This window comes from Coffea arabica, chromosome 8e (genome assembly GCF_036785885.1).
Source record: "Coffea arabica cultivar ET-39 chromosome 8e, Coffea Arabica ET-39 HiFi, whole genome shotgun sequence".
NCBI lineage: Eukaryota > Viridiplantae > Streptophyta > Magnoliopsida > Gentianales > Rubiaceae > Coffea > Coffea arabica.
In genome coordinates, this window is record NC_092324.1 from 50,625,712 (window position 1) to 50,647,221 (window position 21,510).

Consider the following 21,510-nt stretch of genomic DNA (forward strand, 5'->3'; position numbering starts at 1 on the left):
AGGAGCTAGTTTAATTCTATAAAATTACCTCTACTGTTCTTTTTTCTGCACGCAAGCCTGCAATGGACGGAAATCCCAGTAGAATCAAATCCACCACTCAATAATTGTACATACGTGCAAAATATACCATTAGTATGATAAACCAGTATCATGAGGCAAAAAGTACGAACTATCAATGAGCAAGCCCCTTCATCATTAGGCCATCAATTTTTTCCTCCAAGATGGTCACACTTCATCATCAAGCAATCAATAAACAACCTCATCGGAAACAGCAGTATTCCCATTCAGAATGAACAGAGTCAGTAGAGAAAAAATACTCCGCATGTCACATTAAAGGGCTCAGACCACCAAATAAAATTGCAACAAGCTACTTTCTCAGGCAATTTCCACAAACAGATATCCAAAGATCCCATTTCTTGAGAAAGATAAACAAGAGTACAATGCAAGAACAATTGCAATAGTTCATAAAGTTTGTCATCATTCATACTAAAATTAGACTACGAAAATAAAAACAGGGGATTTAGGGGGATTTCTTGGAAATGAAACTAGCACAAGAGATCCAACAAAGAAGACTACCATAACTAAAAATTCTCCAACCATCTTCTCCTGCACAAGCAAAAAAACTACCAATACTATCTTAGCTTTCCCTAGCTAAATCCCTAAACAATCCATAACCGAAAGGAATATTCAACCCTTAATCTTCTCAAGAATGTCAGAAACAACCTTATCCATGTCAAGGGCCTTCATGGGGGAAAAGGGCCTCTTCATCTCCAGAAGACTGATAAACTTCTCACCATTTTCACCTTCCTCCCTGATCTCAAAGCAACCCCTTCTTGGCTTCTCTGGGTTCAGAATCACATTAACCCCACCATCAAGACCTTTCTCCAGCCCATCTTTCACCTGCAAAGCCCTTGTCTTAAATGAGTTACACTGCTTGCAATGCTCCACTATTATCGTCTTCTTGGAGCCATCAACAACGTCGCCCTTGGTTTCTTCTGCCTTCTCTGCTTCTTGTTTTGGCTTGGATGGGACAAGTTTAGCCTTCTTCTTCTTGGGGTTTTCTGGGATTGTCTTGGCCCTCTTTTTGGGGGTTTCTGGGATGGGTTCTGCTTGTCTAGTTGAACTGCGAGTCACCCTTGTCGAGGGCTCCACAGTTGTCTTTTTCCTGGGCGCCATGGATTTTTGCCGAAGAAGTCAAGAAGAAAAGCAGAAAAGGTCCAAGGGAAGAAGAAGATGAAGTGAATAATTTCTTGAAAAAGTGTATCGGCTTTACAATTTTGAGACGTAAAGAGAATTTTTATGATTATCCAATTGGGCTGAAATTGTCAAAATGGTCCCTCATGTTCTTAGGGAATTCTTTTGCTCGCCCTTTACAATGAAGCGAACCGTCTTAATCCCTTCCAAATTTCGAGTGTGTTTGGATATTAGACTATTTTGGATAATTATTTTACAAAAAAAAAAAATACCGTAGTACACTTTTGCTATGATATATATGTAATAAAAATATGATTTAAAAATATATTAATGATACAAACGAAGAAATTTTTGCAAATAATATACCATTCTGACATCCTAATTCGATGTACTTATTTGACGCATCTTTCCATCTGCTTGTGTCGATAAGTTTTTGACAAATTAGTAAATAATTCATGGATAAAAGCTAGAGAAGTTCTTATAATAAGTTTGACTTATGAAAGACAAAATTAACTTCAAAATGTTTTTCTTTAGTTCTGAATATATTTTACTTTAACCCACTATTTAGATTTGTTTAACAAAATTAAGTGATTTGATGCTCAAAAAAATGATCAAATGCCAATTGAACCTAATTCTCTCCCAAAAAGAAGAATGTGTTGTACACATTCATCAAGGTCAATTGATATGTGACCAAAGTACTAAAATTGAGATATGTGATGCACCAAATTATTTCATTTTAAGCGAAAGAGACTGGAATTCTGAAATTGATCTTTTAAGAAACTTTTTTTTTTTTTTTTTTGGGTGTTGGGGGGTTGTTAATTTTAGAGGTCTTTTGGTTATATAGTTGCAATTGAGTCTTCTGTGGGAATGCTCAGCTTTTGATATTGATGGGTTGGATGGGTTTTTGGATAATATATTGTACGCTCCAGGCGTGGGCTCATTTGTGCCATGTGTAGGTAGCACAATAGGAGGAGCAAATAGGCAAGATGTCTATCCCGCGCTTTCGGACGGCTAGGATTGATCTGGGAAGAGCCACAGTGGGAAGGATTTAGCTCCTGGAGATTAGGAGAGAGCGCAGATCGGGAAACTGGCGGGTACATGCACTGTACTCCACTGTCCTCAGGTTTGTTCAAGTCCGGGTGCACATTACAACGTGGGTGTGTGCTGTTTCTTCTAATCAATCAGCTTTTGATTGGTTGACGCAAAATTTCTCGCATCTTTGTTTGTTTTTGGGAGAGGCCTATATTGGAGTATGAAGTTAAAGCCTTGTTTGGATTTCAGTTTTCCGTGGGAAAATTACATCGTTTTTCGTGATCACATTTCTCAATTATCTTTTTTCCTCACATACATCAAATTGCTACAGTAATTTTTCCATGAAAAATCTTGAAAAATGCAATTCAAACACAACCTTTAGATTTTCATTTTATGAAATTAAAATTTGTAGATATTGCGATTTACATCATTACTAGTAACAGAAAATTTTTTATTACAAAATTGAATTTTAAATTATAAATTAATATTCTTATGCACTTGTAAAATACTTGAAGATATTATCTGTAAATATGTGTTTCTTGTAAAATAACATGCTTCTTGTAACTATATAAAGCATCAAATAAATTTAAAACTTAAAAGGTAAGGCTATTGTTTGTCCAATGAATGCATAGAATGTGGACAATTTAATGAATAGGCATGACATTTGTTTAGTTGAATCTAGGATGTTAATGTATTTTAAAAAATAATTTAACTGAAATAATAGCTATATTGAATTTTGATATTTCGATTGAATAGAGGAATTTTTTTAGAAAAATTAACTAAACAAATAATTGAAGTGAATATTAATTAGAACAGGTGCCATAGCATTTTGCTTAACTATTATATTGCAGTTCCTTTCCTTTTTTTTCTCTTGTTATTTGTAATTATGTGTATGATAAAGTTTCGATTTTATTCATTTTAGTATTTTGTAGTATTTTATATGAGTAAATTTTATATGCACTGATACTGTATACACTATCATAGTTGGATGCACGACACACATGTAAAATTTGGATTTCAAATTCAAATTTGAATTATGTATCATGCATCAAATGGTGAAAGTGTATACACTATCAATGTATATAAGATTAATCCATTTTATATTAGAACACCTGCACATAAATTCTGGACAAAAAATATTATCAAAGTTGAATTTGACATGGAATAATTCCATGTCAAAAGCGAAAAGAAGTGAAGAAAAATCTCTAGCATTTGAAAACCATAATTACTAGAATAAGAAGTTAGGCTCAATAATATCAAGAATAACATAATATAGGGAGTAGGATTGTGGGATTAAGATTTCTGGGGATTAGTTTGTCCATTCTGCGCGCGTATATTGCAATAAATAAAGGGAATAAAGTTGTTAATTGCATGACTTTTGGAGTATTATAAGAACGGAAGATTATTTTGGCCAAAAAAAATCAGAAGGATTTCCTGCACCCAGAACTATAGGTGGCAAACATATCCATTTAGTTAAACTTATAGGTATCTTAAACTTTTGTACATGGGTAAAAATGGGTTACCTAATAATACCCATTTAATAATTGGATATTATTGGATAACCCATCAAACCCAATTAATCCATTTAGAGTTGTCTTCTCCCAAATCTCTTCTCTTCCCCCACCTATTTCTTTTCATATTTTTTATTTTATCATGATGTTAACTACTTTTATTTAATTATTATTATTATTTGTTGATTTTATCTTAGTTCATTAACTTGCTCATTTTTCACCATTACCAATTTATGACAAGTTTTAACCTCTTTTTTTTTACCTTTTCAAAATGAAATTTTAAATTTACACACGAAAAAAATGCTAGGGGTTCAAAATTTTTTGGATTAAGTTTTTATGTTAATTTTTATAGTACTTAGTTCAAATTTTTATATTCTTATTGTTCAATTATTCAATAGTATGTAATTTTGCGACATAGAGTGCGAATGGAAAAAAAAATTGGTAATTAGGCTTATTGAGCATTATAAGTAAATATTTAAATCTAATAATGGGTGCAAACGGTGGTATAAATTAATAACTTAGTTTGCAAAAATGAATTCAAATAAATTTACAAAAAGTTAAAATAAATGAGTTATAAATGGGTAATTGGATTACCCAATTCATTTTTTGATTTATCCATCTAATTAAATGGGTGGAAATGAATTGACTCACTTATACCCATTATCCATTTTAACAAACTCAAACTCGCCCAAGTCACCCATTTTGACGCCTCTACCCACGACATTTTTATGTTTAAGTAAGAAAAAATAGTAGCAATTATAACACAATCTTCTAAGATAATGCTTGTGCACTGAACACTGCTTCATTGCCACTGAAAGGCGTCGCCATCCCAATATCTCATTGAAAAGATGCCGAAATATGAGCTGAGCGTATCAGCTTATTATTAAGACCCACAGCTATATACATTGGTCTCACTAAATTATCAGCTTATTTATTTATTTGGTTCGCGAGGAAAATTTACAACTAGCTAGTATAAAATAAATAGGTTCCTCCAAGATTTGCAGCACATATAGCAGGATCGAACAATTGAAAATATATCCTAGGCACTTGCCAACCAACCTATACCTCATCTCATCCAGGGAAAGATGGCCATTGCAAGAGCAATCTGCTGCGTTATCCTTGTTCTCTTTTTTTTTTTTTTTTTTGCATCAGGTAAAATTTCACGAGCCATATCAACACAATTTAATATATTACAACTATTTCTTGAAAACAATTCTATCCTTTTTTTTTTTTTTTTTTTTGCAAAAAATGGAAGTACTCTTTAGAAAGGATAGTTTTGAGCCTAGTGATAACTAAATATTTCGAGCTTAATTTTTTAGATTTTTTTTCCATGCCCATTTTTTCTTGTCTAATACTGATAGTATATGCATCATTGAAAAGCTGGCTTACATGCACTTTTTGTACCATAATAATTTCATGTGGTGATAAATACTGATGATGTTATTAGTTAATGCATGCAAGGTGGCAATAACTACATGGTGATCGGTCGAGGATCAACCCCAATCATCCCGCCTAAAAGATGCACAGAAGGTGTAGGTATTTGGAACTCAACATGCGATGCTCTGTGTTGTCGCACATTGTGCACCAGCTACTTCGGTAACCTTCATCCCCAGGCAGTCTGCAAAAAATCCCCCGGAATTGCTAGAGTCTTGTGCATCTGCAGGCACGACTGCAGAGTGCTATCCATGCATGCAAGTAAATGATCTACTACGTTGCATGCTTTGTACGAAGGCATTCACAACTTTGAGATTATGAATAATTGATACTATATGGTAAATGTTACCGTAGTTATTTTCTGCAGGGGTTCTATGTACTCTTGGTTGGATAGAGGAGTAAAGGATCGATCTTTACATGGACTCCCACTACATTAATTATTTCATAGAATGGGATGAATAAAAGTACACTTCTTCTATGTGGTCGTTCCAAAAATTTGAATGAGCCGATAACATTTTTCTTTAATTAGTTTCAATTCTCCGTATTGCAAAATTATTTTGGTGTAGCCACTAGCCCACTGCTTCATTGGATTCCATCTTTAATATGACATTTGATTGAGTCAATGTACGAAAATTACAATTGTTTAATCCACGTATAAAATGTATTAAAATTCAAAAAATTCTACGCTAAACGATATACTACAGATAAAAATTAAAACACGTTCTTGAAGTTGCTTTTTTGTAGATAAACTCTCGAAATTTTAATTATATTTGGATCGTTAGTTAATTAAGGGGGGAAAAGATAACAGCATTAATCTTGAACTCATTTTGTGTTTCACTTAATTGACTCTCTCACATTTTAAAGTGAGTGGGTAGCTATTGTAATTTGTAACAATAATGTAACTCACTCTTTTGTTAGATATATATATATATATATATATATATATATATATGCCCAATCTGCTGGCAATCATTAATCTATTTGGGAGCATATGCTTCTTCATTTATATATAGATCCCATTCTAATGGCTGATTTTCAATTATCATGCATGATAAACTTTTATATTTCTTACCCAAAAAAGAAAAATCTTGAAGGCGCGGCGTACATAGTGGCTATCAAAACTTAGTAATACGCAGTAAAGAATAAGATAAGATAATGATTTTATACTCTTAATCCTTATTCTTTAATGTTTACTCTAAACCAGATAAATTCCACGCCACGAGTATGTGGCAAAAAAAAGAAAAAGTCTTGCAATCTTCACTTACTATTAATTCTAGAAGAAAAAACAAGTTAATGAAGATTCTACAACTTTTAAGACCAGGATTTTCCTTGTCCGGCCTAAGAAAAGATAAAGTTTCTCTGTCCACGCTCTCCCATTGATTCAAGTCTTTTGTTCTTCTTTCTTGAGTTTCACAAAAAAAAAAAAAAAAACTACGCCTTCTATAGGAACCCATTAATGATAGTTTGCCTATTTATTCAAATGTGTTGAAAGATGATGAAGTGATTGGGGATTATTCTCATTCCCCGTTTCTCGATTTGACGATGATGAAGAATTCATATGTCTTTTTTTTTTTTTTTTTATCTTTTATATCCAAAAATAATCAATTTTGAAGATGGCATTAGAATGACTTTTTGATTCATGAAGCTACTTTGAGTATAATCTATTCTGATCAATATGCTTTGAGTTATGGTGTAAATGAATCGAATCCTTGTTGGGTCAGAAAAGATGAAAGGAAAAGATTATTATTCTCCCTCATAAATCTATTGATTTTTTATTCTTTTTTTAAAAAAAAAAAAAAAAAGAATGGGCTCAGGCTCAGCTCTAGCGTAGCATTTACGAACTCACAGTCGTCTTAATTTGCCAATGCCTGACGAAGATAAGAGAATTTTGTAACAACATTTTTTTTTTTTGTTCCTTAACAAGACTATGAATTGTTTTAATCGCGGCGCAAAGTTGGCCTTTTTTTCACCAAAATTCTGAAGGAGGCTGTGCCGATGCCAGCATGACTGTTGACCAGAATTTCTTGAATCTTGCATAGGAGAGCCATATTATTAATTTTGCACTAACTAGTTCTTGGGTGCTTTCTGAGCGAGAGTGTGAGCTTAAACGGTGACCATATGCTGTTGTTGCATCTGTCAAGTAAAACTACCATCGAATTTTGTAGACTTTCTATTCAGGACTAGGGAAAGTCAGTAGATATGGCCTGTGCCTATTTACTGCGATTCCAGAGTGCAAACTTAAAAAACATGTCAAGGGAATGATACTGGACACGCGAAGCATCAAAAGTCAGTCCCATAAAAAAACCATCTTGTAATCTGAGAAAGCAACTTTACAAATTGGTGAATGTTTCTTCCATTATCTTCACCCCTAAACTTCAAAGTCAGCATTCTGTACATGTTCCTACTACTGTCTCACTCTGTTCGTCTAGGATCCTCTCATTTACAAGCCAGGGATTGTGAATTGAAGGCATGAATGGATTTCCTTCTCGAGGACAGTTTCCGGTTGGGAATGGCAGTTCCACGCTCACGACGTTTGGAGCATTTCTTTCACACTTTCTCAGGACTCTTTGCAGCATTTCGTCTTGCACAGCATCCTACAAAGTAGATTGTTGACTGGCAACAACAAAACCCAAAGAATCAGAATTATGCTACCAGTTACACAAATATCAAACTCCATTTGGAGTATTGGAGAATGAGGAATTCTTCTGTCACGAGTTCTTCATCTTAGAAGATTGATAAGAAGAGCCCAAGAGAAAAGTTTAATGACCGACTAAAACTCAATTTCTGAACTGCAACAACTCAGATGAAAGCTTTGGTCTTACCAGGACAACGAAAAGAAATACATTAAAGATAGCAACTGCCCTCCATTCTATCTTCATGTATTGTGCAACTCCGGCTCTGAAACATTTTGAAAGGAAATACTTAAGACTTCTAAATGAACTGCGATGCAGCAGAGTCGGAAAGGAAATACTAAGACTGTTAATAAGCAATGTGACGTACAAATACAGCCTTACTTGCAAGAATCACAATTGTAGCATTTGACGCCCCTTGAGTTTTTGTAAAGTTTGCAGTCCTTGTTTGAGCTGATTGGTCGAAAGCTCAAGTCATAGTATGAGGCATTTACAGCAGGATATCCACACCTATAAGTAATAAGTGCGGAATATGTCATCATGGAATTGCTGAACACAGAAAATCACATTCTGCAATAACTCCATGGCCAACAATAGCAGTTCGATACTCCAAAGCTGTACATAAGGTGTAAGACTAGTCTAATTTAGAGGAACTACACTGAAGAGATATTATATGCAGAAATGCTATGTCAAGCACATACTCAGATGGTGGACGACAGCAACCAGCTTCTACTGGGGTGAGTCTCGCTGATTTGTATTGTTTCAGGGTCTGAAGCACACAAGCTAAAGCATGAGTAAGATTCCGGAAAAAAAAAAAAATCAGAACTGTGGCTTCTGAGTGTACACCTTGTATTCTCCTGCCAAGTTATTGCAGTCATCAGATTTCACAAGACAACTCTTCAAGCGTTCCCAGTTGTGTGTATTATTGAGCTGAAGTATCAGATCCAATAAAGATTAGAGATGAAACTTCTCCTTTGTACTTCTCATTACAAGATAAAGCTTTCCATTTCAATCTTTTAAATCTATGAAATACTAAAAGCGCACTAGCCTCTTTCAAAAACCAGGAACTGCAATCTTGAAGTTGATATTCCTTGTACCTGATGAAATGGAAAGACTACTGCTTCAGTTGATACAAGTTCAAAGAGAAATTTAAGAATGTGGCAAGAGGTTATTGCAATGTCACCTAAAACATTCCTCCCTTGAGTAATGGATGGGTGTTCGGGTGTTTTTGGGGGGGGGGGGGGGGGTGTGTTGAGAGAGGGGGAAACAATAATATCAGACAATAAAACGTGAAGCTAATAAGCACAAAAATAGATGAATGACAGGTAATCTCACCTCAAACCAGACACTTGATGACCAGATCCACTATTTGTCACAATGAACCTACCAAAAGCAGCAGTAATAAAGATAGCACATTTAAGTTGAGCATCATATATCTTTATCAGTACTAGCATGTAAGTCTAACAAACTAAGAACAAACTATGTCCACTGTGTAGAACGTATTGTCACAATTCACAAGGAGGGGTTAAAAAATTTGTTTCCTAACAAAGGAAAAAACAAGGGACACCACCACTTACCAGGCTTCTGTTCAATGAATCAACAGACATGCTCTCCATCAATTACCAAAAAAAAAAAGTTATGGGTTTAGATTGTTCTCCTTTCTTGACTTCAACTCCACATTGCGCACTGTCGATAATTGACACATACCTTTTATGTCTATGGTATGATTTCTCACCTTCCCCATTTACAGGATACAAAACCACCCTACGCTGAATTAAACTCATGATCATTTTTGGTTGTACTAATGCTTCAGCGGGCATATAGCAAAAAGCATGCTCAGGAATGGCAAAGATTGACACCTCGTTCATTCTAAAAATGCTGACAGATCCAACTCAAAACATAATTTCCCTCTATCTTCCCAGTTACCATAAGTTGAAGTTTGACTATTAGGTAGTCTTTCGAGAATCCACCACACACTATCTATCATTCTCTAATCCAAATTTGATTTGAGAGGCGAATCAAGATATAGATGATGTGTGGGAAAAAAAAAATCTGACAACAAGTGGAAACATAGTCCAATTAGACGTTTGAGTGAACTTAATTACAGCCTCAGCCAAAGGTCAGTTTAAGCAGGATCAAATTCCATTCTTCATCATGAATTAGATCAGACTAGGAATCCAAACGAGCACCATGCACACTCATGCTAACACCATTTCTGTCCTATTAAGGATACAAACAGCAATAACTTGACCTCTTCAGCTATGCCAAAACTGTAAAATCACTACTAGTATCCTTCAATACACTACTTCCGAGGCTCACACTAGCGCTGCCAAGTATATTTTCCGAACTAAGGAATCTGTTACAGATGGGAAATTTCCAGCCTAACGCAGAACCCCTTCCGCAAAAATACCAACAAATGGCAGCAGATAAAGAAGATTTTACTAGACATAAAGGTCAAGCAGCATCACAACATCTTCTAAATCATAAATCACTTCATTTTACATAAAGCAGCATCTATTCAAAATGCGTAAAGAACAGAACTTAGTTTTAGTACTTACGCAAAGACTGTAAAGACCAATATTCCCACCAAAATGAGGCAAAGCAAGATCAGATACTATGAGGTAAATGTCAAGGTAAACACATAACTTGCATAAGTTTAAGCGTAGAAAGGACAAAAAAACAGAATTGAACGCATATGAGAATTTCTGCTCAACAGGATACAATCCACAATAAGATTGAGTTGTTCTTCAGCGCCCCCAAAAATCCAATTATTGATCTGAAAACATTAGAAACCCAGGTTTGTATCAATAAGAAAAATAATTCCCAAAGCAACAGCACAAAAATTATGTAAAGAAGTTCAAAGTAAATAAGCTTACATTACAAGAATTATTGCACCAAGGCCTATAACAGGGAGGGTAAGGGACTTTCGGCAGCTGTCATGGTGAGTGCTCATCCACACACCAAATCCTATTACAGAAACAGCTAATAGCTGCTCCATGAAGCTATACGGTTAACATAACTCTTTTACCACCTAAAAAACCATAAAAATAAATACAAAATCTACCACTCTATTCAATTTTCGAACTTTTTTTAACCTTCACAGTACATCGAATACACCAACAAAAAAAAAGGAAAAATGAACTAACCATCGATTAATATCAACGCAGGGCATTTTCTTCTAAGAATTATTAACCGCTGAAGTACTAATTAGCAAAAAATCTTACTGTTTCAGACGTCAGGACAAGAACAAACCTTTTTCAGGGTTTCCAATGTAAATATTCAAAGGGAGCTTATTCAAACATATTGAAACAAAAGAACCCCAATTTTTCAAATAGATAAGAGCAAAATTAGACAACAAATCAGACAAGTGAAACAAAACCCATGTTCCATAAACAAAACGTCTAAACACGTATAGAAGAGTAACATCAAAAACAGAAAGAATAGACAAAAATATCAACTTGGTTTGTGGGCAAAAAAAAAGGTATGTACCATAGTGAGAAAGTTGATCCATCTAACGACAAAGGTACTAGTTGCGGTATTCATCTTAACAATACAACCCCAAGCTTGCTTGTCTCCTGAGAAGCTTCAAATGCCACAAGAGGGGGAGTTGTTGAGAGTAATCTTTAAAAGTTTTATGACTTTTATGTCAGAGTTGCAGCTGGCTGGGATTTGAAGATGGAAACTTGTGAGAAATGGCACTTGCACTGCAAGAAAAAAAGCTAAGGCAAGATAAAAGGACAAGGATTTTCTTGGGATAATGTCGACGAAAGAACGGCATGTTTGGGCGTAAAGGTCCGATGATAGGGTAATTTGGACGTCAACAGATAAATTCCCACATGGCTTTTGTTCATTATTTGGAGTCCCATCTGACACGACTGGACATTGTTAGGATAACGGAAAGCAAGCAGTCGTGTACAAGCTTAGGAGCTTGGATTGGGAGTTGGGACCCTTCCAATTTCCGATTACGTACTGCTCAAATTTGTGCATGACTTGAGTCCTTGACTGTGGTCAAATCGACAAGAGTCCAAAAAAACCATCTAACAACTGCATTACCGATTTGTCATTTGAATACAAGTATCCGTTGGGGGCAATCAAATCAAATGCCGCTGATATTGCATAACCATTAATAATTGGGGCTCTACTGCTAGTACGGGTGGCTTGTATTTCTTGGCTGTATATTTATTGGATCCAACAGTCGCTTGATGTTTCCCTTTCAGTTTCAAGAGTAATGTATTCGTGGCAATTTGCAACGCTATTTCTAATCTACAGAATTATGGGGAATTAAATGCACGAAGTTATCAGTCTCTTTTCTTCATCAGACTATTAGCAAAACCATTGCAGGGAAGCCACGTCTAAGCCTTTTCCTTGTAGGACGCAGGTCATCTTAAAAATGACAAACCCGGATGGTCCTTTGCTTTTGTCGTGATGACAAAATCAACCCCACAAGGGAAATCAAACGAATAAAAATTGCGGCTTAATCAACTTCAGTCCAGCTGCTATGGCCAATTTCTATGTAAATACTTGGAGGGTCTGATTAGATTGCTATTTTTTTTGAAGTTTTTATAGAAAAATATACTATAACGATTTAATATATGTGAGGTAAAAAAATGATTGAAAAATATATTCATGAAAAGTGTAAAAATTTTCTGAGGAAAAATGGCAATCCAACAATACATAACTGGAGATGTAATGCTGCTACGAAGAATAGATATAATTGCATTTTCTAATGATGTTACTGATACTAATTACAGCTTGTGTTAGAACTAAAACTGCCTTTCTGCCGAAACAGGCAGCGAAGACATGGAAAAATTGCGCCTATGAGGAGAAGCTCAATAGAAGGAACTCTTAGGGCCGAAAATTTGTCACTGGACTCTGTTTGTGCAGGTCAGAATGATCGATTTCATCTCTTCTTTCCCCAAGGACGTCTCAACTATCACCTGCCAAAATGGATGGATTGTGTTTGTGGTTAACCAGCCATCAGGTTTAGGAAAAAGAGAGAGAGAGATTACAAGTAGCATAAGGTACTTGCAAATACTCACCTCCTGTGCTCTGTTTCCTGATCGAGCAAGTAGCTTATATTGGTTCTCAAACATTGATGCCATGTAAACCTGTCAGTCTCAATGTCACCGCTAAGAACCAAATATCATCCCGAGGAAAAGGAAACTAATGCTACGTAATAGAATAGAAGTACATTGGTTAGGGCAACAATGACTTGTTAGCATCTGAACAGGAGAAATGTAACCAGTATTATACCTCAGAAATGTAGAAGAATAAGATTTGATTATCCTTTAGAAGATCTTGGGAAATTACGACTTAAGAGGGAGAAGAACTTATGTCACTTAAGCAATGTAAACTAAAATGGTCACAAGGAATCTGGAGAATGTAATTCACCCAGAGCACCAAGTGTTGGCATAGAAGTTTTCCTCTTAAGCAATTATGATAAGTATAATGGTGAGTTAGCATAACTATGTTATAAAACTCCAAATATGACATAAAATTTCCCCCAAGACATATATGAAGCATAAACATCCGTAAATAACTTCATCAGAAATTACAATCAATGAGCAGTTCGGCCGAAAAAGACATTTTTTCTCCATAAAAACCAGGTCACAATTACTAAAAACTTCCATGCACCTGAAAAGTTGGAGCCAAGCCAGGACTCAAGAAGTAACGCCCCTTGGACACAGATTGAACACCCTCACCCTGCTGCAACTCTTTAATAAGAGACTCCACCTCTGCCCACTGTCCAAACGATATTTTGGACGTTAACAATTACTGTATTGATACCACATAGACATGCATAAATTTATCAGAAAAGAAAAACCCAAGGTTCTTACAAATTTTGGACCAAGAAACCTGAAATATTCATTTTCTCCTATGTACAACATTCAAACAAAGTGTCAACTGATTTTGGTCAAAGCATATAAAATTACGGAGTGTTACAGTAACTATCTGAATCTAATATCCAAACTCTCCCCAAACTCAGTGAATTCTCTAACTTTCCTACCTTCTTAAGGTTGTTGTAACATGTTTTTGCAAATTTCATACTTCATTTGGAATTAAAAAAATATATTATTAGGATATAACCATTTGTGAGTTCAACATTGAAGAAAAGGCTAAGCCTACTCCTACTCAAAATGGTAAAGGAAAAACCTCTGAATCTGCCTGAGCAGCTTCAAGTTTGCCATCCAAAGAATCATGACCACCAACAACAGCCTCCAAGGCTTCTATCAGTGGATCAGGCTGCCAGAGAGACGAAAGACATCAAAATAACTATTAGCTTCATGAAAAAAAAAAGGACTTCTAGACTCAAAGACAAACCTAACATCATTTACCGTTATTTCCTTCAGTGATAGGAAAATGCGTTCCAGGGAAAAGTCCAACTGGTGAACTTTTGCTTCCATAATCTGACCCAAAAATGATCCCAAAAGTATGACAGCAATTTACTCATGTAAACAATTACCAAATGTCAAAGCGTGTGAATTCCGAGTGCACACAGCACTATAAAAATATCTGTGGCATCTATTACTTGTGGTAGTGTTTACTTCAGTCAAAGATAAATACCTGGCCAATCTTAAAATATGATGCTGGGTCCAAAGTTGCATCCCATGATACTTCTGTCTGGTGAATCAGGGCAGGCACTTCGTCAACCTACATTCAGGTAATTCATAAGTGAAATCCTGTCCTGTTCTGGAAAGTTCCAATTGGTTGCAGGTATACAACAATGAATTTATTTATTCACAAGGTTTTTCTAGATTCACGGTCAGTTTATCACAAATATAAAACTTTGGTAATTAAACATGATACCACAAAGCATACATAGGACCCACAGTGAAACATCATATATACCTCAACAAAGATGCCAAAATATGTAATCTTCTTAATGCAGCACTTAACGACGTCCCCAACACTCAATCTAGCCTGCAAACAAAGATACAATTAGAAGCTCAAAAATGATGAAACTATATCTAGAAGAAGAACAAGCTCAAAGAATAATCACCGATTATGATGCTTCCAATTAACCCAAGGAAATTGGAATCCATGCAAAAATGAAATTCAAGACCTAAGAAAAAAGCATTCATTTTATGTACTTAAACCAAACATTACCATGAGATTCCTCTTTTTCTCGATCAATTCCTCCTTCTCCTTTGGCTTAGTAGAAAATATTAGCCGCCTAGATTTTCTGTCAGCCAAGACCACAGTCACTTTGATCTTCTGTAAAGAAAGAAATTCAAGTTGTTAGTCTAATTACCAAATGAACAAGCTTCACTGGAAATTTGTTATCATCGATACCTGACCAACAAAGGACGATAAAAATTTGGATTTTTGTTGGTCATAAATTCTTAAAAGATCTTCAAGCTTTGTATCTGGAGAGATCTCACTGTACAATTTGTCATCTATATCTATGTCTAACTGTGACTTAGAAGAAGGAGTCACACTAGCAGTTTCAAAACTTCCAATGACACCTAAGTGTTGCTTATACTTGGAAGGATCTAAACCTCTCCTTCTCAACCAAGACTCAAAAGCCAAGAACTTCCACTTGGCAGCAAGATTCCGATAAGGCAGAAATCCTATTAGGGTACCAAAAGATACCTGCAAAAACAGGATAAACTAAAAATATAAATACAAATAGATTTGCAAAATGAAGTGTTAACTAGTTGGACCAACATAATTATGTTCTTACAGTAAATCCTCTGGTGCTAGAGCTAATGATTTCCACCTCTACCCTTCCTCCCAAATTGACCAGACCTTCAGCCTTTGTCCAGTCATTCTCTTCACGCTCCTACATGTATATCTTACACTCAGATACTATCCAAATCTACAAGTTTGTGATAGAGAACCAATGCAGCAGAAAAAGGGAAAAGAAATTGTCCAACCTTTATGGGTGATGAAAGGAAGTTCTCGAGATCTAAAGCATTGCCATTGCTTTCAGGATTCACAGGCATCACTTCCTCTTTACTAATTTTAGATGTTGTCACTACAGAGGTGTCCATTCTAGAGGATAACAGATTGTTAAAATTGCAGAAGCGTCACTCAATGAACAAATTTGCAACTAACAATATTCTCTAAGTGTACCTTTTTGGTTTACCAAGAAGTGAAGCATCAAGAGAAAACCCAGGGTCAGATTCTGCTAATTTTGTTGCAGAAGGTTCACTAGAATCAGAACTTTTCCCAGAAGACCATAAGTCACTTGGCTGTAATCCTTGAAAAGAATAAAGTAAATTAGTAAAAGATGAAGCACCAAATTCAATAACTATTTTTTACTCTTTTAATTTGCGATGCAGAACCTGTGGAACTCTGACCAACGTGCTTGGATTACCTGTTGCAGACTCGTTCTCTTCAAAAGAATTTGTCACCCTGGATTCTAGAGCTTGATTGAGATTGCCTTTCGCAGCAATTTCAGCATATGAGTTGGTGTTGTTTAAATTACCATCAGTTATGGAATTGACATCATTTGACCTATTGGCATAACCTCCTGAAGATTCATCAGCTCGATCACTGATAAAATTGGTTTCCAACTGCTCTGGCATTCTCAAAAGTGCAGGATCCAAATTACTATTACCAGTTTCACGACCATCTTCAGCTTTGGAACCACCTGAATGACCATTTTCTCCCTCAAGATCTGGGACCATTTTCAGCGGTTCAGGCTTCTTCAGCAATGTAATATCACTAAATCTTTCCTTCTGTGGTTCCTTCCCCATCCTTAGTGATAAGTTTGGCCTAATGCTTAACCTTGATGATTTTTCACTGTCGACATCGTCATATATGGATGGTTTTCGTAATAGCACATTGGGAACGCTGCGATGACTATTTTCAACAACATTTGCCACTGGTTGAGTTGGTTTCTTATCCTGTCCCTCAGATGGTTTCTTGTCAGCCTCAACCTTTACTCCTTTTCTGGTTACAGGACGAACCAAATTTAATCCACCCACTGAACTGACTGACCTTTTTTCCTCTTCCACGTCAAATGGAACCTCCTCAATTTTACTATCTGATGATTTTCTCTTCTTCTTCTCGAATGTCTTTTCAATTTCTAGATGAGTCGCATCTGGATTAGACTTCCGAGCCATTATCTGGATAAGGTACAGAACTTCAATTACACTCTAGAAAGACTTGGGAAACAGATACTAAACACTAGAGCAGCAAGCTGAAAACACATTGACAGAACCTTCCAATATATCAAAGCAGTCCCAACAAAAAATTTAATACTAAATGGCATATAACCTCGAGCGGAAAACAAATATCAGTATGGATAAGTTTGCTGCAATTGTGACAGCAAAAAAGGGGTAAATAACTTAAAACAAATTACTATACTATCTAAAGGGGCAAACTTGGATTAATCTTTTCCCTGGATCACAGATACTCATGATCATGAGGATAAAGTTCCAATCACATCTACAATACTTTTACTTTTTTGTTATACCCTGTTGACTATACTTGCCAACTACCAAACGAGCAGTCCAAATTAACGCATAAAAAGTAGAAAAGCACAGGCACAAGTTCATGAGTACTAGGAACTTATTCCACAACAGAAGTGGCAAAATTCCATCTTCAGATATGATTATAGCAAAAGGGCAGAATGCAATCAGGATAAGTGTATGATATCCGTGTAAAAGAGTGTAAAAGAGACCTTGGCCAATGTTAATTTGGGGTCTTCACCAAGCATTCTGCCGAACTTGAGTTCCATTTGGTCCAGAGGGTCAAGCTTAGGGGGCTCATCTTTAGCTGCCAAGACTGAAACTTTTCTGGGTTTTTTCTCAAAGAAAACATTTCTGGATTTTCTAGGGTGCAAAGAGGAAGGCAAGCAGAATTGAGCAGTAATAGAGTTGACAGTTGCACCCGAAGTAGTGGCAGTTGTGGAGTAAAGAGGAATGGAGTCCATTCTTGTGGAATTAGAGCAAAACTCATCAGAGATAAGATTCACAAGCTTTAAAGATCAATGGGTCTCGCTTAGGCTCTGCAAATCATTATTAAATCTGTTGTAGTTGCAGACTTGTATGCTTTGGAGGATAAAAGACGGAGCTTTGCCAAATTGGAGTGATGGTGGCAGATTAGCGCAAAGCAGTAGAACGCAGGAGGAAAGGCCGTTTTATCCTTTGTGGTGCTCAGTCACCTTGAGAAATTGAATGGTCCGTCCGTCTACCCATCACTATGGCCTTTTCTTTTCCTTCTTTTTTTTTTTTTGCCCTTTTCTATAAATTTTTTTTTTTTTGGGTTCCTAATTAGCCTGGCAGGGATTTAAAGGTTTGCAAGGCCACCGTGTTGGATAAATATCTATATCTATACAATATATAAAGTTAGAGGTGTGGTATTTGGTGTAAATATTTTTTGTGATTTTTTGAACTTTTAACTTTTTCCTTACAAAAAATTAATTATTACCTTTATCGCTTAATCACATTTTACCATTATAATTACTCATAAGTCATAATCACCCTAATCTAACTACAAATTACTGTAATATTATAAACCAAAGTCCTTTAATAAAAAATTATCAATTTGATTTATATAAAAAATAAAATTGATATAAAATTAATTCATTTTAATTATTTTTAAATTACACATAATTTGAGTGTGTCCTTCACAATACTTCTTCTAATTCTTTAGATTTATAGCTTTGTCAAGAGGAAGAATCGGTTAAAGTTTCTTCATCAAGGTACATAATAAGTTTCCATTTTCATGGCGATAATTTGTAACACTTTTTTTTTTGGGATAATTTTGGAGACCTTCTATGAGGTTTCTAACAATTGCAGATGCCTCACTTGAGGTTTCAAATAGTAATAGAACATCAACTCCAACCATCAGTTTTTCTTTCACACTCATTAAAAGCTTAACTCCTATCTTAAAAAACTCATTTTCTTCCTAATTTATACAACTTTTACCATCATTCACTAATTGTAATTTCATGATTTATTTTTCCTCTTGAATGAGTCCCAAATTTTCTACCTTATTCTTGTACCTTGAAAAAGTAGCTTCCTCTACTATTTGATTCATATCCCCTACTTTTCCTCTTCCCTTTTTCGTTGAATAAAAAAACGTAGGCAAAAGTTGCATGATAGCTATGGGAAAAATAAGAAAAAAATATGATACAAATTTCATGCATTTCGCCCATATAAATTTGACATTGAGACCATTAATCACATAAACAAAATTGTTTGGCATGAAACCTATAATTATATTTTTGCCTTTAGATTAAGAGGAGAGTATTATAGGATATTCAAAGATAAATTTGGCATGCATCAGCATTTTGGGCCTATTTTGTTCCTAAACCATTAAAGAATGGAGGCTTGTGTAATTTTTAGAATCTTAGGGGAGGTTCTTCGTAACTGCCTCCACTACCACTATCATCCGAGTTGGTAAAAAACCCCAAAACCTAACAATCAATCCAATCCGTCCATTGAATTTAAAAGATGGATTGGGTCAGTTAAATTATTGGTTTTGTTGGATTTGGTAAGAACAATCCAACTTATTTATTGGGCAGGTTGGATTTTTTGTTTAGGCACCCAATATTCAACTTGTTCAAAAATAATTCAAAACAATAAATACAATATTCAATACATATATGTCCAACCACTTGCATTTGGACATGTGTTAACAATTCATTAACCAATTTGTATTCAAAATTCTCATATATATATGTTTTCAATCAATTTTTAAAATTTTTATTTAAAAGAAAAAGAACCTTGAAATAAAAACTCATACTTATTTTACTTTTATAATAATAGTTAAACTTGCTCAACACCTATAATAATTTATTATACATTTTAAGAGTATATTGTTTTCCTCCCTTTTTTTTCTTTTTTCTTTTTTGATCGTTGTTCTCCGATCGTTACTTGTATCTGTTTGTTAATATTTCATGTACTTAGAATAGAGTTTTAAATTTGCTCTAATTGCATTCTTTTACTTTTCTCTAACTTTTTTTTTTTTGTTAATAATTTCTCATCAATAGTATAATACAATAAATTATATGTCCCTTAATTACATTTTCAAGAATAATATAATCAAGCATTCAATAATTTAAATACATAGAATGTTACAACTTACAATAAAGCAGATTTAAATAGTAAAAGTGTTAAATAAGTTGTGACAAAAATAAGTTTCAATCAACTAGTAGTATTAAAAAGTAAAAAGTAAATAAATTTTTTTAGCTACTCTATTTAAGTGTACATTTATTATCTAAATTTTGCAATACAAGTGATATAAAATATTATTCTATTTATGATGTGTTTCCAAGGAACTTAAGAAGTGAGTGTATTAGTGTGTGAAAATATATTTATTTATGTGAAAATGTGTTTATAGATGTGAAAAAAATTTTGTTGTGTGTGTGTAAATGTATAAGAGAGAGTTTATGTATCATAATATATTAATTAATATATTGGATCATATTTGAATTATGAGTTTGAGATGACTCAATATGATTCAACCCAATCTAAAATTGGACGGATTGAATATAATTTATTTAAGTAAAAATCCAATATTAACCCATTCAATTCGCCCACTTGTTAGGTATAATTATAATAGAAGAAACAAAGAAAATAAAATAAAAAATTGCTTGAAACAATTGATTTGGAGAATAGTCAATGATTGAGACAAGTTCAAAACTGATGCTTTTTTCTAACATTTTCTTGACGAAACCCAAGAATTCAAGAGTTCAAAGCTGATGCTTGCAGCGGTCCATTCAAGGCCTACGGGAGTATAGGATCGTTAAACAAAGATCGAGATCGACCATCTACTGCTAGAGATACCCCGGAGCAATCTAGAAAAGTTACTTTCAACATGTTTTGTACGAGTGAATGCATACGGAAGTACGACTTAATTATAATTTAAGCCACACATCTTAATTATAATTTATAATCCAAAAGGAAGACAACCACTCCTTATCCAGCTTAATTTGCTTTGAAGCTTATATTCATCCGGCACCTCCCTTTCCGACCATTCTCCGTCCAGCTTAAGTTGCTTAAAAGCTAGAATCCTCCAACCAATTCTCTATTCAGCTTAAGTTGGTTAGAGTCAAACATTTGTCCAGCACCTTCCTTGCCTTCCTTTCCTCTATTTCGTGAAAGCATACAAACACAATCTCCATGGAGCTCCCAATTAGATTTGTATGTGGAATCCAAAACGTGACTAAAATTCTTCTCCGTAGCAAGAATACAGGGGGAAAAAAAATCCAAGTAGAGTTATAAACTAAATTATTAGTAATAATTTTGTTAACTAGAGGCCATATGTAAAGATGAGTTAAAAGAGAAGGCTTTCGCAGAGTTAAAAGTGGGGATGACAATGAGGATGGATGCTTGTGAGACGAGAGGAAGGGAGCCGGGTGCAGAGGCTAGAGTAAGGGAATTTTTCTTCCCTCACATTAAACGAGAGGAATTTTTTTTTTGCCTAATTTTCTAAAAGGAGTTGAAGGTGATTTTCTTAAGAAAATAAATAGTACAAAATAAATTACAACAAAATTTAAACAAAGTAAAATAATAATAATAATAATGGAAAAAAGTGAATAAAATAAAATAAAATATTAAAATTTTGGTGTCTATAACTACCTGATTCATATCCCTAATCTTCCTTTTCCCTTTTCATTGAATAATAAAAAGATAGAGGCAAAAGTTGCATGACAGCTGTGGAAAAAATAAGAAAAAAAATGATGATACAAATATCAAGCATTTCACCCATATATATTTGATATTGAGACCGTTAATCACATAAACAAAATT

General features: G+C 34.7%; 3 protein-coding genes across 8 annotated transcripts; all 3 read right to left on the reverse strand.

The window, feature by feature from the left end:
- Positions 1–383: 383 nt before the first annotated feature.
- On the reverse strand, positions 384–1,266 carry LOC113703111 (uncharacterized). The gene has a single exon (XM_027224366.2). The coding sequence runs from the start codon at positions 1,174–1,176 to the stop codon at positions 688–690; it is 489 nt and encodes a 162-aa protein (XP_027080167.1). The 5' UTR covers positions 1,177–1,266; the 3' UTR covers positions 384–687.
- A 6,201-nt stretch (positions 1,267–7,467) lies between these two features.
- Positions 7,468–11,719, reverse strand: LOC113704051 (tetraspanin-10). 2 transcript variants are annotated; one of them, XM_027225684.2, is made up of 11 exons: positions 11,291–11,719; positions 10,678–10,832; positions 10,523–10,577; positions 10,360–10,415; positions 9,137–9,184; positions 8,850–8,898; positions 8,648–8,731; positions 8,503–8,570; positions 8,186–8,311; positions 7,994–8,069; positions 7,468–7,784 (listed from the first exon to the last, which is right to left on the reverse strand). In XM_027225684.2, the coding sequence occupies exons 2-11, from the start codon at positions 10,797–10,799 to the stop codon at positions 7,719–7,721; spliced, it is 750 nt and encodes a 249-aa protein (XP_027081485.1). In that variant the 5' UTR covers positions 10,800–10,832; positions 11,291–11,719; the 3' UTR covers positions 7,468–7,718. The 2 variants fall into 2 exon arrangements, with proteins under 2 accessions (XP_027081485.1, XP_027081484.1); XM_027225683.2 differs by having other exon boundaries at positions 10,678–10,790; positions 11,291–11,715.
- Positions 11,720–12,491: 772 nt separating this feature from the next.
- On the reverse strand, positions 12,492–17,936 carry LOC113704154 (uncharacterized). 5 transcript variants are annotated; one of them, XM_027225866.2, is made up of 14 exons: positions 17,433–17,936; positions 16,090–16,875; positions 15,878–15,996; positions 15,679–15,796; positions 15,486–15,584; positions 15,095–15,394; positions 14,909–15,013; positions 14,651–14,722; positions 14,366–14,452; positions 14,137–14,208; positions 13,955–14,044; positions 13,436–13,543; positions 12,841–12,909; positions 12,492–12,738 (listed from the first exon to the last, which is right to left on the reverse strand). In XM_027225866.2, exons 1-14 carry the CDS (start codon positions 17,682–17,684, stop codon positions 12,664–12,666), a joined length of 2,352 nt encoding a protein of 783 aa, XP_027081667.1. In that variant the 5' UTR covers positions 17,685–17,936; the 3' UTR covers positions 12,492–12,663. The 5 variants fall into 5 exon arrangements, with proteins under 5 accessions (XP_027081667.1, XP_027081666.1, XP_027081668.1 ...); XM_027225865.2 differs by having other exon boundaries at positions 14,909–15,016; positions 17,433–17,935; XM_027225867.2 differs by having other exon boundaries at positions 14,909–15,016; positions 15,878–16,004; positions 16,122–16,875; positions 17,433–17,934.
- Between the last annotated feature and the right edge of the window lie 3,574 nt (positions 17,937–21,510).

What these genes read in the sequence shown, in the direction of transcription:
- LOC113704051 (XM_027225683.2), bottom strand. Translation starts at nt 11,344, where the DNA reads ATGAATACCGCAACTAGTACCTTTGTCGTTAGATGGATCAACTTTCTC. An exon ending in GGATCAACTTTCTCACTATG is followed by an intron (nt 10,791 to 11,290) that starts GTACATACCTTT and finishes TTCATGGAGCAG; the next exon opens with CTATTAGCTGTTTCTGTAAT. An exon ending in ACTCAATCTTATTGTGGATT is followed by an intron (nt 10,416 to 10,522) that starts GTATCCTGTTGA and finishes TTTACCTCATAG; the next exon opens with TATCTGATCTTGCTTTGCCT.
- LOC113703111 (XM_027224366.2), bottom strand. Translation starts at nt 1,176, where the DNA reads ATGGCGCCCAGGAAAAAGACAACTGTGGAGCCCTCGACAAGGGTGACT.
- LOC113704154 (XM_027225865.2), bottom strand. Translation starts at nt 17,684, where the DNA reads ATGGACTCCATTCCTCTTTACTCCACAACTGCCACTACTTCGGGTGCA. An exon ending in CTAGCACCAGAGGATTTACT is followed by an intron (nt 15,395 to 15,485) that starts GTAAGAACATAA and finishes CTGTTTTTGCAG; the next exon opens with GTATCTTTTGGTACCCTAAT. An exon ending in CAGGAAACAGAGCACAGGAG is followed by an intron (nt 12,739 to 12,840) that starts GTGAGTATTTGC and finishes CCATTTTGGCAG; the next exon opens with GTGATAGTTGAGACGTCCTT.